General features: G+C 39.7%; 1 protein-coding gene across 1 annotated transcript in view; it reads left to right on the top strand.

Moving 5' to 3' along the window:
• bbs4 (Bardet-Biedl syndrome 4) overlaps positions 1 to 18,039 on the top strand; it is a 48,406-nt gene extending 30,367 nt beyond the window's left edge. Inside the window, exons 9-16 of the mRNA XM_061887071.1 lie at positions 991 to 1,045; positions 1,160 to 1,228; positions 1,425 to 1,577; positions 9,166 to 9,337; positions 12,239 to 12,308; positions 12,385 to 12,529; positions 12,611 to 12,815; positions 15,795 to 18,039. Of these exons, the coding sequence (XP_061743055.1) occupies positions 991 to 1,045; positions 1,160 to 1,228; positions 1,425 to 1,577; positions 9,166 to 9,337; positions 12,239 to 12,308; positions 12,385 to 12,529; positions 12,611 to 12,815; positions 15,795 to 15,937 (1,012 nt within the window). The 3' untranslated portion in view covers positions 15,938 to 18,039. The remainder of the gene's footprint in view (positions 1 to 990; positions 1,046 to 1,159; positions 1,229 to 1,424; positions 1,578 to 9,165; positions 9,338 to 12,238; positions 12,309 to 12,384; positions 12,530 to 12,610; positions 12,816 to 15,794) is intronic.
• Positions 18,040 to 18,417: the final 378 nt, after the last annotated feature.

Genomic DNA, 18,417 nt, shown 5'->3' with positions numbered 1-18,417 from the left:
GCTTTGAGGGCTCCCCTCAAATGCCTATGATCTTTGTCTTTGGCATGTTTGGAACATTATCAGCTATGTGCTGTAGGGTTCTGATAACGCCCAGTTTGTGTTCCAATGGGTGGTGTGAAAAGTAGGTATTGATCAGTATGTTTTGGTTATCGGTAAAGCCCGACAAGGAGACACTGTTCTCTCCCATGTGGACATCTCAGTCCGAAAAAAGCGGCTGTACTATATCTGACCAATTTAAGTCTATCAGCATGAACTGATGAAGCCTACTTAGATAGGAGGCAATAAGTCTCCTAAAACAAACTAAACAGTCCAGTTGCAATCGATTTGAATGATCTTGATGAATAATATCATCCACAAACATGACTCAACGAAAGTCATAAAAATGGTACCTTGTTTTTTGTTCTAAACGGTCAGACGAAAACCTGAGCATGGTAACGTTTTATGCTAGTATCCATCCATCCATTTTCTACCGTTTGTCTAGTAATTATGCTATTATATTTGTATAAACCTAAAATGATTTGGGTTTCAGACATGTTTCCCTCTTGCAAGTATGCGAACTGTTCTAATTATAACAAGCCTACATTTTCTCCTTGGAGGGCCTTTTTTACTTCTGTATAAACTTGGTTCATTTCCTCCTCCTATTCAAATGTTAAATATTTAAAACATGAAGCGTCAGTGTAAATAAGGAAATGATATCCATGTCATGGAGCTCATTATTGCTCCCTCCTGGAGGCAGTAAATGAATTAATCAAGTGCTTCAATACTGGTATTACTTAAATGAGATGTACCACACTGAGCTTGATTTAAATACTGATGGGGCCCATCGTTACCATTCCGTATGTATTGTAATTTATATGCCACTATTATGCTGAATCAGATCTTGATTGAACAATCAGATCATCCGCTGAATATTAAGTATGTTTGCACAAGAGTTATTATGGACAATAGCAGGCATTGTTGCCCTTTTGAATTGTCTCATTCTCCCAACAGATTCTCTCCAGAGAATACAGAACTCCTGACAACTCTCGGCCTCCTCTTTCTCTCTGTAAGTGAAATTGTTTAATATCTGACCTTGCGCTTTAGTTACATTTCTTCAATTATATTCTGGTGGCAGGTACAAAAAGGGGTAGCTAAATTGTTATGTGTTCCTCTTTTGAAGCTTGGGAAATACCAAAAAGCTTTTGAACACCTTGGAAATGCCCTCACGTTTGACCCCAACAATTATAAGGTACGTGCTAACACACACATGCACGCACGCACACACACACTTTGTTTTTCTGTCAATCTAGCTGATGGCAACACGTTGAATCATTTAAAATTAAAAGGTCACACTGCTTGTCAGGTAGATCTGCTTCATCTTTCATCCTTTATCAAAGGGCGCGTCTTCCTCTAATACCTCGCTAATGATTGTTTTTATTTTGCAGGCCATCCTGGCTGCAGGCAGCATGATGCAGACCCACGGGGACTTTGATGTGGCCATGAACAAGTACCGCGTGGCAGCATGTGCCGTGCCTGAGAGCCCACCTCTGTGGAACAACATCGGCATGTGCTTCTTTGGCAAAAAGAAGTATGTCGCTGTAAGTAATATTCTTGTCAACCAATCAAACTTTATTTGTAGTGGCAACACACAGTGCTTTACAGAAAAAAAAGAGATGAAAACAAACTCATACAAACACTCACACAGCACGAGTGACAGAAATAAAACACGGTATGGCACTGAGGATTGAGAATAACTCAAATGAATGGCATCTAAAAAAAAAATAGCAGGAAACATATTACAAAATATATGTAAAAATAAAATGCAAATAATAAATTAATAAAACATAACATTGAGAGAATAATAGTAGAAATAATACAATAATTGAAATAGAAAATAACACAATAAAAAAATTGAAAAAAAAACAACTAACAGTTTAACAATCAGTAAAAAGCATGAATAAAAAGGAGTGGCTTGAACCTTTTGTATCATGTCCTCATTACTATAAAATTATCCGGAACAGTAAGATTGTTCTACATTATTGTTTGCATATCTCTTGCTGTTTAAAAGTAGGACAGTCTTTATTGTAATTGTGATTCAGAGCGTGGTTAGAAATCAGCCATCTCACTACTCTTATCTCTGTACCAAACATAGATTAAGCATTTTAATCATAAGTAAAAGTAGTGCGTCGCATGGAGCCCAGACTTTTCATCCTTGGTTTGTCATGAGCAATATGTTCATGAAATATGTAGGACCTGTGTCACTCTGTCAGCAGCATTACATAAACCCAAGCCAGTCCCTCGTGGAGATCCATCCTACAATGTAAACATGTCACTCAACTCAGGCTTATTAGTTGAGACTTGAGCTGACTGGTAATTCAAAGTCAACAAGGAGACTTCAAATAGACACTGCAGCCTGACTTTCTTGCCAGCATTTATTACGTTTCGTGATATGTAGGGTTTGAAGTATTGAAGCACGCTTTACATTCCCGCGTCCAACTGCTGAGGCATGAACTATAAAAACACTTACAGCTACAAAAAAATGTGCATTTATACTTTTCACTCTAGCAAAACATCCACAGGGAATCATGTTAGTGATTGGTTAGATGTCAGTGACTGGACTGTGAGATCCATCTGCACAGAATGTATCTCTGCAATGTTTGTAGTAAGATTTGAGATGATGTCCACACATTGGGTGTGGTGGGGGTGTTGCAGTTTAATTTGCATAATTATCCATTAGGCATGTGCATTTCAGGTTTTCTAGATGATCTGGGAGAGACAAAAAGTGAGTACAAAACATTAAAAGCAAAACAAATATGCTTACAAATTAGAGCAGGATCATTGCTGGTATTTATCTTTTTTAACTAAATGGCGATCGGCTGATAAGCTGCTGAGCCCATATTTACCACAGCTGTGTCCTATTGCTTACACAGCTAAAATTGTACTCATTTTTAAAGATTCCTTTAAAAGGGACGCATTCATGGAGACACAATTCCATTTCCATATTCCTTGTTACACATGTGCAAGAGTTTCATGAATTCCAGGCGTGTCTTGCCAGACCACCGCCTCAAATTAGAGAGCAAACTGCAACAAATGCGTCGTCTATTCACAATGTGAAGCCACTTCTAAGATACTAATCCTCACCATCATGACTAAAAATTAATTAAGTTTATTCCAAATATGGAGGACTAGAGGAAAATAAATGGCAAGCATGCAACACACACACACACACACACACACACTGAGCAGAACGACACAAGAAGCGAACCGCTAAAGTTTCGATGTATTGTAGGGGTGATTGATCCGGATGTCGATACGATCGATACCCAGTATATTATATGAATATAAATGATACGAGAGCAATCAGATAAATATTTGTTTTCTGGTTCTCATCACAAAGGACGGCTTTAAGGGAAAATTATGTAAAAGGGGTTTTTGCTTTTGTTCAAATATTGCGTTCCGACCACAGTATTTTGTTAAAACAAAAGTCTAAGTAGCTTTAAATACCACACTTTTAATAAACTAGTTTCTAAAAATACTACCAAATTGTAAATGTAATGTGACGCTTTGCTGGCATCGTGGTGAAGTTGCGGAATGGACACAGCGTGAAGGTAAGGATGATGATTTATTTAAGACTACAAAAATAGACTAAGAACAAAAAGACTTGCACATAGGCACTATACACAAAACAAACAGAACTAGCATGGGAGCTAGAAAGAACAGAAAGCGCTAGCATGTGAGCTAGGTACAAACGAAGGATTAGCGTGGAAGCTAACAAGTACAAAAGATATTTACCACGATCGGGGATAGCGACGTCACCTGTTGCATAGAAAGCCAGTTTACACTGCGAGGCCGAATGGCAAACAAAGGCAGGCTTAAATAGGAAGCAATCAAAAAGCAGGTGCGCGTGAGAAACACAAGGCAGGTGACACAAATACGTAACTAGACAACGGAACAAAACAGGAAGTGCCACCAGGAACTAAGGAAGTCAAATAACAAACAGGATGTGATATACAAAACAGAACAAAACCAGAATATGCCATGATCCGAGTAGCGGATCATGACATGTAATATGATAAGGTTAATTAAATGTCACTTGCTGAAAACATGTTTAGTTCTATAATCTATTGATAAAGTATTGGATTGTGACCCAATGCACGTTGAGAATAGCAATATGTGGTTTTATATCTCCATCTCCAAAAAACTCCCCCTAAACTCTAAATTGGCATGACTGATCTCTCCTGCAAGGCCATTTGTACAGTGTGTACATGTGATGCGAAGACAAGCTACATCCACATACAGTCCCATTTTAATGTGCTTATGAGTAACGGCGAACAGATAGCACCAAATCTATTTGTGGTAATCCAAATGTATCCATAGTGGACCGCCACAACTAAATGTATGTATAGCAGGGGTCCCCGACCACCAGTCCGCGACGCATTTGCTACCGGGCCACACAGAAACATAAAATATTTAACTAACAACCATATTTTTTACTTGACCTAACTATTACTTGTCACACTAGATACACCAATAAGCTTGTTTATAGCTGCATGATAAAACTCACAGTCGCCATTTGTTGTATTTGTGATAACTTTGTGACATGATAGAATACACATTAATGATAAATGTGACAGGTTGTAGCCATAGGCTGATTACCATCAGCAGTCCCCAGTCCCTGGGAACCAACCATCTCATTGCAAAGAAACAAGCCCGGGGTTCCCGCTAATTCAGTGTTATGATGAGTTGTAGTTCTCATGCACTTATTTTTGCTATATTTGTCTTCCGCACGTGAAAGGCCGGTCTGTGAAAACAATGCCTCCACTAAACCGGTCCGTGGCGCAAAAAAGGTTAGAGACTGCTGATGTATCGGAAACACTGGTTAAAATTCAATTCGATGAAATATGTATACACCGATCAGCATCAAAGCTTTTACTCGACAGGATGTAGCCCGTGAGTTAAAATGGAATCCTCAATACTCTGTGCTGCTGCATGCAGGATTCTTGAGATCATTATTGCATGGTAGGAGAAAAATGCTCAGTGCACGCAAAGCGTGTAGCCTCAATAATCTTTTAGTACTTGTGCTGTGTGGATGGACTGAAGGAAGTTTAGTGCAGGGATTTTTACATAAAATGTGGTTGTTTTAACATGATGGGCTGGTTCACTTAAACTGTGTGTGTTTTAAGAATAGAGTGGCTCAAATTGATTTGGAATTGTAGCGCTTGCATTACTCCAGTGTTTCTTAACCATATGGCCCGGGGGCCAGTTGTTCAGAATCATGTATCATGGTCAACTAAACCACAGGCACTTTGATTGCTACCAAAATCATGTGCGGCTGTGTTCGGGTGCATGCAATTGCTATCGTTTTGATGGTAAATGGTAAATGGGTTGTTCATGTATAGCGCTTTTCTACCCCTTTTTAACGAGCCCAAAGCGCTTTGACAGTATTTCCACTTTTGCCCATTCACACACCCATTCACACTGACGGTGGGAGCTGCCATACAAGGCGCTCACCAGGACCCATCAGGAGCAAGGGTGCAACATCTGTTGTGCCCAAAGGCACAACGGATGTTAGTTTTGATGACAAAATCAACCAAAATAATACATATATACATACTTCTAAACATAATCATCAATCCATCCATTTTCTACGGCTTGTCCCTTTCAGTGGCACGGGGGGGTCGCTGGATTCCAGCTCATAAATTAAAATAAAACCTGCTTTTATTTTGTGAGAGTAGAATTTTGCGGCTGTATTTGACGCACTGCTGCTGCTTTCTTGCAGTGTTTAGTGACCAGCAGGCAATAAACGTAAAACGAATACAGAGAATGATCAAAAAAAAAACAACAACTTATTATTCTCATTTTGCCAAAATGTTCATTAGCTTTGAACCAACAATCACGGAGATGAAGTATGTCACCTGTGATGTCTGCCTCCAATGTTGTTATACTCACTGTATTTATCACTCATTGTGTATTATTCTAACTGATCTTTTTTTTGTAACATGCTAATTGACTAAGTGTATGTTTGTACCTATTTCCCCATGTTTCTGCACAATACCTCAGATATGGTAACACTGGCGAGCAGTAGAGAATATGGAGGGATTTTCAATTTATCCATTATTGACGTATTTCTTGCCATTTTATGTTGTATATTTTTTTATGAGATTTTGAGTTAACTTTCTCATCTATTATTACACCCAAAATTTGGTTTCTTTTACTCTTTCAATGGCTCTCTATTTGTATTTGTGTTTGACTTTCTCCTCTGCTGCTACCAAATTGCATTATTTTAGTTTTACTGGGATTCAAAGATGATCTTTTTTCTCAAACCATCTCTACATTTATTCTGTTGTCATTTGTTTTAGCTTGTGTGTGTTCTCTCCTGAGAGTTGTTACGTCGCACAAGACGCTGTAATCTGTGGCTCTCCAATGTTGTTGGCGAACATGCACTTCCCATAATTGGGTTTGCAAACCTTCACTTCCCATCTTCGTTTCCTTTGTTGTAGAGAAAGCAATGTAAAAGATTTCCACCATTCTCGCAGGTGGATTAGCTTCATGGTGCACAACACGGCATGTTTACACATTGAAAAACTAACGAGGTAGCACAACAAACACATAGGATCAGCTCAAAGTTAGTAGCAGTAATGGCGTCCTGTAGTCACGTGATTGCCTTTTGACCAATCATAGAGGACATCGCCTGAAACTGAGTTGAGCATACTCTCTCTATACACGACTCTGCCATTGAGCCCCCTAAAAAACACCAAAAAATTATTTTTCTCTTCTCTGGGGCGGTATAGCTCGGTTGGTAGAGCGGCCGTGCCAGAAACTTGAGGGTTGCAGGTTCGATCCCCGCTTCTGCCATCTTAGTCACTGCCGTTGTGCCCTTGGGCAAGACACTTTACCCACCTGCTCCCAGTGGCACCCACATTGGTTTAAATGTAAAAAAAAAAATTAGATATTGGGTTTCACTATGTAAAAGTGCTTTGAGTCACTTTGAGAAAAGCGCTATATAAATATAAATCACTTCACTTTCTCAGCTGTGGTTGTTTGATTGGCTCGCAGCAGTACTCAGTTGTAATACACTTTTCTACCACTTGTGGCAGTAATGACAACCTCAATCAAACAATAGAAATCTGGAGTTAAAGTCACAGAGGTTTTTTATGCGCAAAATTTACGACTAAAGTGGGGAAGATGTATTTTCATTTGCAATTTAATTTTTTTGATAGTTCATTTAAGAAGCATTTATACTACTATTATTGATTATTGTCATTCGGTTGGAATGTATTCATTTTAGCACCGTGTAATTGTATGTACATGTATTTTTAATCAGTTTTATCAGTCTTTTCTTTTGCACTATATTTGATGTATATTTATTTTTATGTTTTATTTTTTTTTTTTATGTTTTTCCCATTAAACTGAAAGTAAGTTAGATACAGTTATTGAATATGATTATTTGACTGGGGCCCGGACCCCTTTGTTGTGATAAAGTTCGCCCCGAGGACAAAAAAGGTTAAAAATCCCAGATAAGGTTCAAGACATAACTAGGGTGCTTCTTGCAGGCTCGCTGTTTTTTGGCGTAATATTTAATTACGATACTTGTCGAACAGTCAGCTACTAGAGATGAGATTTATGGCTCTTTGAAGGGAGCTGGGTATTGAAGAGCTGTTCCTTTCAAAGAGCCGTTCAAAAAATTTGCTTGTTGTAATTATATCTTTTTGTAACTGTTTTTATTTTTTATTTTTATTAAATGAAACAATCGCTGGAAACAGTTATAAGATATCTGGATCAGAATAATTTAAATGTACACAAAAATTAATCTATTGGTGTGAAGCATTCTGAAATGTTGGCTATAATTTAAAAAATGTTTGGTTTTCCATTGTGGGCTTCACGGTGGGAGAGGGGTTAGTGCGTCTGCTTCACAATACAAAGGTCCTGCAGCCCTGGGTTCAATCCCAGGCTTGGGATCTTTCTGTGTGGAGATTGCATGTTCTCCCCGTGAATGCGCGGGTTCCCTCCGGGTACTCCGGCTTCCTCCCACTTCCAAAGACATGCACCTGGGGATAGGTTGATTGGCAACACTAAATTGGCCCTAGTGTGTGAATGTGAGTGTGAATGTTGTCCGTCTATCTGGGTTGGCCCTGCGATGAGGTGGCGACTTGTCCAGGGTGTACTCCACCTTCCGCCCGATTGTAGCTGAGATAGGCGCCAGCGCCCCCCGCAACCCCAAAAGGGAATAAGCGGTAGAAAATGGATGGATGGATGGTTTTCATTGTAACCATTCCATAAGGTGGTGCCTTTTCTCTATGTTTTCACAGTGAAATCACTGTTATGAATTTTCCCTCATCTAAAAAAAACTTAACAAAAGAGCATTTTAACAATGCAGAAAAAATACACAAGTACTACTTAAGAATAACATGTATTTATAAATCCAAAAAGTATAAATAAACTAGAATAAAAATTAGGACACGATAAAAATCCATCCATCCATCTTCTTCCGCTTATCCGAGGTCGGGTCGCGGGGGCAGCAGCCTAAGCAGGGAAGCCCAGACTTTCCTCTCCCTAGCCACTTCGTCCAGCTCTTCCCGGGGGATCCCGAGGCGTTCCCAGGCCAGCCGGGAGACATACTCTTCCCAACGTGTCCTGGGTCTTCCCCGTGGCCTCCTACCGGTCGGACGTGCCCTAAACATCTCCCTAGGGACCTCCCTAGGGAGGTGTTTAGGACGCCTGGTTCGGGCATCCTGACCAGATGCCCGAACCACCTCATCTGGCTCCTCTCGATGTGGAGGAGCAGCGGCTTTACTTTGAGTTTCGCCCCGGATGGCAGAGCTTCTCACTCTCTCACGATAAAAATGTGACTACAAAATTGTACTACTCTACCTAGTGTGTGTAAGCTTGAACTAAATTGAAATAATTATTATAATAAAAATTTAAAAATTAAAAAAAAGAATTCATACAAATCAATTGAATAATCCATGTGCTGCTACATTTCCTCTGACTCGCACTCATTTTCTAGTCCTTTACCAGTTAGGTGACACTGTATCTGAAAGTGCATAGAAAAAAAAAGTTCCAAAAGAACGGCTTGCAACATGCAAATCGGTTCTCATCGTTCACTTGAAAATATTTGATTTGTTCGCGAATGTCACACCTCTCTCAGCTACTGACATCTTTTGCGCATCTTCTTTTCTGTCACAGTCCATCAGCTGCCTGAAGCGTGCCCACTACTTGTCTCCTTTTGACTGGAAAGTATTGTACAACCTGGGACTGGTACACCTGACCATGCAACAGTATGCCTCTGCTTTCCACTTCCTTAGTGCCGCCATCAACCTGAGCCCCCGATTGGGCGAGCTTTACATGCTGCTGGCAGGTACCAGCACACACTATGTTGACTTTTAGTTGTTTTTTTCTTGGAGAAACTGTAGTTAGTCTGCATTAATACTGTATGGCAGTGGTTCTCAACCTTTTTTCAGTGATGTACCCCCTGTGAACATTTTTTTAATTCAAGTACCTTCTAATCAGAGCAAAGCATTTCTGGTTGAAAAAAATAGATAAAGAAGTACAGCACTATGTCATCAGTTTTTGATTTAGGAAATTGTATAACAGTGCAAAAATATTGCTCATTTGTCGTGGTCTTTCTTGAACTATTTGGAAAAAAATATATAAAAAATAATTAAAAACTTTTTGAAAAATTAACAAGTGATTCAATTATAAATAAAGATTTCTACACATAGAAGTAATCATCAACTTAAAGTGCCCTCTCTGGGGATTGTAATAGAGATCCATCTGGATTCATGAACTTAATTCTAAACATTTATTCACAAAAAATAAATCTTTAACATCAATATTTATGGAACATGTCCACAAAAATCTAGCTGTCAACACTGAATATTGCATTGTTGCATTTCTTTTCACAGTTTATGAACTTACATTCATATTTTGTTGAAGTATTATTCAATAATTATAAAGGATTTTTGAATTGTTGCTATTTTTAGAATATTTTTTAAAAATCTCACGTACCATTTGGCATACCTTCAAGTACCCCCAGGGGTACGCGTACCACCATCTGAGAACCACTGCTGTAGGGGCTTGATCTAATTCAGGTTTGCGTGTACTAAAACACGTGCAAACTGGATAGCGCACGCCTAGCTGATCTACTTAGCTTGTGTGCAGAAGATTGCATCTCTAAAATGGGCAAAATAGAGATCATAATCCAAATAGCAGGTCTGACTTCATGTCTATGCAGAAAATATGCTGATTATCAGAACCCCTACAATACTGAGAGGAGGAGATGTAAATATAGCCATTTAGGACACGCAATGTGATTTATCAAGACTGAAACTGTTCTGTGGCTGCTGTTTTAGATGTATGTAAGCATGTTTGATATGTGCGTTCAAAATGGCATAGTTACGCATTCTGGCTGTGAGACAGGAGGGGATTGCGCTGCAAAGACAGATCATGGACAGAGAATCCACTGTGTATGCGTGCAAACATATTTGGACTGTCAGAGATTTAAAACAATTCTAGATATATCGTCTACTCAGTAATATAATTTTATGATATTATAGTGGCTGCAAGACCTAAAGGGGGTCATATTATGATTTTTTTTCTACATGTAGCACTTCATTGTGGTCTACATACATGTAATGGTGGTTCTTTACTCCAAATTTTGCATAAATTATGGACCGTTCTCAAGCTGCTTTCTGACTGTCTCTTCAGGAGACGCCATTTTGTGGGTGGTCCTATTTATGTGTCTCGACTGCGTCTTCTACCCCAGTTTTTAGAGCTTCCATTTCGGGTCTACTGACAGATATCAGCTAGAATTATATGCTACTTTGTGTTAGAAATGGCAACAGCAGAGGATGCATGTGCATGTACGAGCCAGTCTGCCCCACAACAAGAGGATAGAGAAAAAGACGGAATTTATTGACTACAGCGCGGACTACAATGATGGACCACGCAAACGCTTTATATATAAATATAGAGATGTATGAATTGGGTAAAACGCCGCTATTGGTGCGAATTCCAAACGGCTCCTTTGGAGGAAGTATGAAGGAAGGCAAGAGTTTTTTGTAAATATCTTCGCCATGCCTCCACGGTTTGATTTAACATTTTTGGGACTTATGCAGATCCAAAATACACAAAAACAAGTACCAATAGGTGAGAAATGTTGGTTTTGCATAACAGGTCCTCTTTGAGGCGCTGATTAAAATTAAGTGAATTGATTCGTTTTGGTATATGCTGGTGATTTATTTGAATAATTTTAATTAGTCACAAACGTTTTCATTTTTCAAAACTTCTTGCAACATGCATTTTCTTGCGGCTGGATCATTCCTTCCACCGTCAGATCACCGTGCAGTGTGTCCCAAAGTGCACTATCATTGTACCAAAAGTTGGTTGGCTGATAAAAGTTTATTTCGAACATGTGTACAGTTTCAGTATGATACATCACATATTTACCATATTTATATTAATCATTACGACATGCCCAAAAAGGAGTAAGAAAAAGCAAAGCTTATTTAAGTAGGTTCTTGTTGTCTAGATCATACTTCCGTATAGCCCAGAAACCTTGCCTTAGACCTTAAGTCGTTCCGTCCTTTTTCTTTGCCTCCTGGGCATTTCCATTCTAGTACTTTGGATTGATTGATTGATTGAAACTTTTATTAGTAGATTGCACAGTACAGTACATATTCTGTACAATTGACCAATAAATGGTAACACCCGAATACGTTTTTCAACTTGTTTAAGTCGGGGTCCACGTTAATCAATTCATGGTAAATTCATTCATAAATTCATACTATTTTGGGTATTCGTTCATGCGACATTGTCAATACACGTCCAAGCCATACCGGTCTGCGTTTACTAATGTTTTGTGTCAGTAGTTTCTGTTCAGATCCTTTGCATACATCACGCTTCAATATAACCCAGAAAAGGTGGTGCATATTATGTTTGTGGGCTGCATGTCAAAAACATGACAAAACACCACAGTTTGGAGCATATAATGCCATAAATGTTGAGGGAAATTATTTTCTCCATGGTGACAGTGTGCAAAAACAGCCGTGGTATGCACCACATTTTTACTAGTTATTAATTGTACTTGTCACTGTCTTAGTAGAGCACCCGCAACACGCCAACTTATGAATGGTACACACAATGTTATAATTTGCACATGCTGTTTAGCACTTGTTATTATGGTGTTAGTAGATCAGGCCCTGTATGTTTTTTCTACAAGTTTCCATAGCCTTTGATTTAAAGAAATTCTGACTTTCAGTGGCTTTAACCAACTTGGAGGATGTGGAAAATGCCACCAGAGCGTACGAGCAAGCTGTGATTCTAGACCAGTAAGTTGTCTGATGTTCTCTCTCACACACCCCACGACTTGGAAGAATCAAGCCTTTCATTTCTTTCCTCCCACAGATCAAACCCTCTGGTCAACCTGAACTTTGCAATCTTTCTCTATAATCACGCTGACAAAAAGGGTGCACTGGTTCAGTATCAGGAGATGGAGAGAAAAGTCAACACGCTTAGAGACAGCAGTAACAACTTTGAGTTTGACCCAGAGGTGAGGAGCTTTTTTTTTTTTTCGTTTTTCATTAAAACCAAAGCAGTGCTTTGTCTTCAAGTTGTTTCTTCCTTGTCACAGCTCATAGAGATGGCTCAGAAGATAGGAGCTGCCTTGCAGGTGATGGAAAGTGTGGTGTGGACTAAACCAGCCAAAGACTCCAGGTCCAAACAAAGCTCGGGAGCAAGCACTTTTAACACTGGTGCTCCTTTGGGTTCGAACCAAACTTTGGGTCAGGCCATGTCCTCTGCAGCGAGCTACAACAAGAGCATCCAGTTACCAACAAGTACATACGTCCCCTGAAATATGTCTACTTCTGGTTGAATATTTGATGTGGTCTCAGTTTACCAACTTAATACCGTGATTCGGTTACTAAGGAAGCAGCGTGCTTCCATTGTTCAACTTAAGGGGAAGTGAGTGCATGAAAGTATGTGCGCTTCTGCCCTCACCTCTTCATTAGAACCAGCTGTTATTTAAATGTCAAATAACCTGTTGTTACAGTACGATATATTCCCTTTTCTTGATATCTTGTTTTGCTGGTAAAATAAGTTATGAGTACTTCTCAGGACATTCAATCGAGTGCAACTGGACTGTTTGGTTTGTCTTGGATGAGAGGCGAAACGTCTTCTGGGTAGGCTTCATCAGTTTGTGCTCATGGACTTAGATTGGTGATATCTAGTCTAGACCAATCTAGACTCGTCCAGTTGCGATCGAGTGAATGCCCTGAGAGGACAATGACCTTGATGAATCAATCAATCAATGTTTATTTATATAGTCCTAAATCACAAGTGTCTCAAAGGGCTGCACAAACCACAACGACACCTCGGTACATACCCCACATAAGGGCAAGGAAAAACTCACACCCAGTGGGACGTCGGTGACAGTGACAGTGGTGACTATGAGAAACCTTGGAGAGGACCGCATATGTGGGCAACCCGTCCCCCGCCCCACTCCCCCACCCCCTCGGGTATCGAAAGCAATGTATGTCGAGCGGGTCTAACATGATATTGTGAAATTCTAATCCATAGTGGATCCAACATAGCGACAAGAGTCCAGTCCAAAGTGGATCCAATATAGTAGCGAGAGTCCCGTCCATAGTGGAGCCAGCAGGAAACCATCCCAAGCGGAGGCGGATCAGCAGCGCAGAGATGTCCCCAACCGATACACAAGCGAGCGATCCATTCTGGGTCCCGACTCTCGACAGCCAGTACTTCATCCATGGCCACCAGACCTGTGCCCCCCTGCCCCCCCTCCACAAGGGAGAGGGGGACAGAGGAGAAAAAGAAAAGAAACGGCAGATCAACTGGTCTAAAAAGATGGTCTATTTAAAGGCTAGAGTATACAAATGAGTTTTAAAATGAGACTTATATGCTTCTACTGAGGTAGCATCTAGAACTGTTACCGGGAGGGCATTCCAGAGTACTGGAGCCCGAATGGAAAACGCTCTATAGCCCGCAGACTTTTTTTGGGCTCTGCGAATCACTAATAGGCCGGAGTCCTTTGAACGCAGATTTCTTGCCGGGACATATGGTACAATACAATCGGCAAGATAGGATGGAGCTAGACCGTGTAATATTTTATACGTAAGTAGTAAAACCTTAAAGTCACATCTCAAGTGCACAGGAAGCCAGTGCAGGTGAGCCAGTACAGGCGTAATATGATCAACCTTTTTTGTTCTTGTCAAAAGTCCAGCAGTCGCATTTTGTTCCAACTGTAATCTTTTAATGCTAGACATGGGGAGACCCAAAAATAATATGTTACAGTAATCAAGACGAAATGTAACAAACGCATGGATAATGATCTCAGCGTCGTTAGTGGACAAAATGGAGCGATTATAGCGATATTACGGAGATGAAAGAAAGACGTTTTAGTAACGCTCTTAATGTGTGACTCAAAGGAGAGAGTTGGGTCGAAGATAATACCCAGATTCTTTACCGAGTCGCCTTGTTTAATTGTTTGGTTGTCAAATGTTAAAGTTGTATTATTAAATAAGGTCGGTGTCTAGCAGGACCGATAATCAGCATTTCTGTTTTCTTGGCATTGAGTTGCAAAAAGTTAGCGGACATCCATTGTTTAATTTCATTAAGACACGCCTCCAGCTGACTACAATCCGGCGTGTTGGTCAGCTTTAGGGGCATGAATGAAAATATTCATAGACAAGTTATGATTACCTTAACTTATGATCTTCATTTGGTTCTGTGACAAAACTCTTAACTCAAAACACTTGAATCTCAAATTGTTGCTCATCCAAATGAATTGAAATCACTTTAATTTGTGCTTGCCCCCCTGAAACTGCACACGTTTTTAAACATGTAACATGCCTTTTAAAAATAAAAACACATTTTTAGATAAATATTTGTATAAAAACAATATAAGGTAATTTAGTACTAACTAGTTGTTTTGAAGTAATGTAATAATAATGCACAGCATTTACTTTGGAACGTGGACTTCTACAATGTCACCTTCCAGCTGTTTCTCCATCAAAAACACCTTAGCAGCTTCTCCATATGTTCATGAATAAATGTCCACTGTTTAGACATTACTTTAATATCCTTGGCTGGCGTTATTGACTCATTCTGCTTCAGTATGGTGCAGACTAGCAGTGATTCGCTCAAACTGCTTATTTTTTTCAATGAATATCATCCACTTCTTCTCACACTGGGACGGCTTGGCTCGGTTGGTAGAGCGGTCGCACCAGCATTCTGGTACGACCATCCGAGTCACTGCCCTTGTGTCATTGGGCAACTTGGGTAACTTAGACATTGGGTTTCACTATGTAAAGCACTTTGAGTCACTAGAGAAAAGTGCTATATAAATATAATTCACTTCACTCCCTCACACTCACTTGTTTCCTTCCCATGGTTGGAAAATAAAATCGTTTTAATCTCAAGCTGTAAGCTAATGGTATCGTTACATGTCATTTTTTCCGTAAGAATGAGCGTACGCCAGGTTCTTATGTGCAAAGAAGCTTAGTACGTGAGGGCCCAGGTGAGTACATGGCAACAGGCTGTATATGTATCTGCGTACTGAGTTTTACTACAAAGCTAATAGTCAAGACTCAGCTTATGTTTTTAGGGAGATTGCGATGAATATGTTACAAAGGTATAAAGATTGCACTCTTGGTTCTGTTTGAGTAAACAGTAACAGGACTATTAGCAGATAGTAAAGTGAAAATGTTGGCTTAATTGTTTGTAGGACCCGATACGATTTTATTGATAACTGTATTGAATCTTACATAAATATGTCTATTGGTCTGTTTCCGAAGGCACCTCCACGGCATTTGACCCTGATGCAGACATGGACAGTGTTCCCAGCCCGCCTTCAGATCATCCAGGTTCCCCAAGACCTGCCCAACCAGAGGATGCCAGACCCAAAACCTCCAAGAGGAAATCAAAGGTGGAAATATGACTTACAGACGTGAATAAAAGTGTTAGTACCCAATGGTTATTGAAAGGCCTCGAAACTGACAGAAGTCATTATTCATTTGTTTTGAGACATTTTCCAAAATGTATGACAAGTTACAAAGATTCTGGGAGAAAAATCTGTACTTTTTGGGCAAGTCACATCAGCTCTATTGTTTACATATTAAGCGTATAGAAAAAAAGAACACCACGCCAACTGTGAAACACGGAGATTTACTTAAAGGCCTACTGAACCCCACTACTACCGAACACGCAGTCTGATAGTTTATATATCAATGATGGAATATTAACATTGCAACACATGCCAATACGGCCTTTTTAGTTTACTAAATTGCAATTTTAAATTTCGCGCCAAAATATCCTGCTGAAACGTCGCGGTATGACGACGCGTGCGCGTGACGTCAGGCGTTGTAGAGGACTTTTTGTTCCAGCATCGTTCCCAGCTCTAAGTCATCTGTTTTCATTGCAAAATTCCACAGTATTCTGGACATCTGTGTTGCTGAATCTTTTGCAATTTGTTCAATGAACAATGGAGACATCAAAGAAGAAAGCTGTAGGCGGGAAGCTGTGTATTACGGCCGGCTTTAGCAACACAAACACAGCCGGTGTTTCATTGTTTACATTCCCGAAAGATGACGGTGAAGCTTTACTATGGAACAGAGCTGTCAAGCGAACACGGTTGGATTGGACCACACACACAAAGTACGGTGTATTATGCAGCGATCATTTCGAAAGATAGTTTTTCGAAGAGGGTCCTTTGCGAATGGCAGAGATGGGCATCGCCACCACCCGTCGACTGGTGCTGAAGAAAGGTGCGGGGCCGACCTTCAGGTTGTACAGGTACGACAATATAATCTCACTAAAACACTAGTAACACAATAAGCAGATAAGGGATTTTCCAGAATTATCCTAGTAAATGTGTCTAATAACGTCTGAATCGCTCGCACTGTATAGTCCTTTTTTTTTCTTCTCTCTAGTCCTTCACTCTCACTTTCCTCATCCACGAATCTTTCATCCTCGCTCAAATTAATTGGGAAATTGTCGCTTTCTCGGTCCGAATCGCTCTTGCTGCTGGTGGCCGTGATTGTAAACAATGTTCAGATGTGCACAACCCGTGACGTCACGCGCATATCATCTGCTACTTCCGGTACAGGCAAGGCTTTTTTATCAGCACCAAAAGTTGCGAACTTTATCGTCGATGTTCTCTACTAAATCCTTTCAGCAAAATATGGCAATATTGCGAAATGATCAAGTATGACACATAGAATGGACCTGCTATCCCCGTTTAAATAAGAAAATCTCATTTCAGTAGACCTTTAAGATCTTAAGCAACTTCTCCTGACCATATTTCAAAAGCAATGTCTAGTTTGTTCATTTTTAGTGGATTTTCTATTCGGTTACTTTTGTCAGTTTCCAATCTTTTCCATGATCCCTGTAGGGTTTTTCTTTCCTTGTACCAACAGTTTTGAGCAAATGTGTAATTTAGAGGAATCTCTCACATTTTGTTTTAGTTCAGGCAGCCTTTGGTCTTCTTGTTTTGTACCCGACCCCAATTGTCAGGGTCAGTGAGAGGTAGTTACATGTAAACTGTTTTTTCCCTGCACAAAAAAAAATACTTGTACCAAAGTTTTATTTAGTCCATTAATCATTGCAGTAAATGATGATGTCATAATTCCGTTGACAGGTAATGTATCTTCTGGGAACACACGCTGCTAAGATAAACATAGTCCTTGCTGTGACAATCAATGTATACAATACATGCATTTAAGTATTTGGACATGGCCTCCAATTGTCAGTTATGTCACTTCATACAAATAGTATTGAACCCCTAAAGGCAGCTGAAATTCCTAAAAGATAATGCATTTTTTTTTTGTGCATCCAAAATAAAACAACTTCAATTCAGTTACATTTGTGGTGCTCTATAGAGGCAATACTCAGTCACTGTCCAAATACTTAAGTAGCTACTATATAAAGAAATATGTAGTAAATAATTGTAAATAGCAACATAAGCTTTTATATGTTGGATGTCTTCAGTGTATAGAGTAATGAGTTTAATATTAAACTTGAAGAACAAGGTGTTCGCACATACTTTTTGTTTGTTTCAATAATTCAGAAGCTAGCACTATTGTTCAATTGTTGTTTTTAAGTTACTGAGCTAAGTTCCTTCAAAAAGCACTGCTGTGTTTGAAAGATAATGCTGGTTAATACATCACAGCAGATTATAGCAATCCCCAGTGATGCCACATGTAACAAAACTACATTTCCCAGTAGTTTGCTGGTAGTAGCTTCACTACTTTTTGAACGAGTAGCAATTCCTGCAGCTTAGCTATTTTTAGAACCATGTAGCAAGGCAACTAGCTACATGGAGAGAAAATGGACTACGAATCCAGGCCCCCCCAAAATATGGAAAAAAGCCTATGACCTGAATTAATGAGAACATCCATACATTCAGAAAAAATGCATGAT

This window comes from Nerophis ophidion, linkage group LG25 (genome assembly GCF_033978795.1).
Source record: "Nerophis ophidion isolate RoL-2023_Sa linkage group LG25, RoL_Noph_v1.0, whole genome shotgun sequence".
Taxonomy (NCBI): domain Eukaryota; kingdom Metazoa; phylum Chordata; class Actinopteri; order Syngnathiformes; family Syngnathidae; genus Nerophis; species Nerophis ophidion.
Note: the sequence above shows the minus strand (reverse complement) of the source record. Positions and strands in the feature narration are given on the sequence as shown.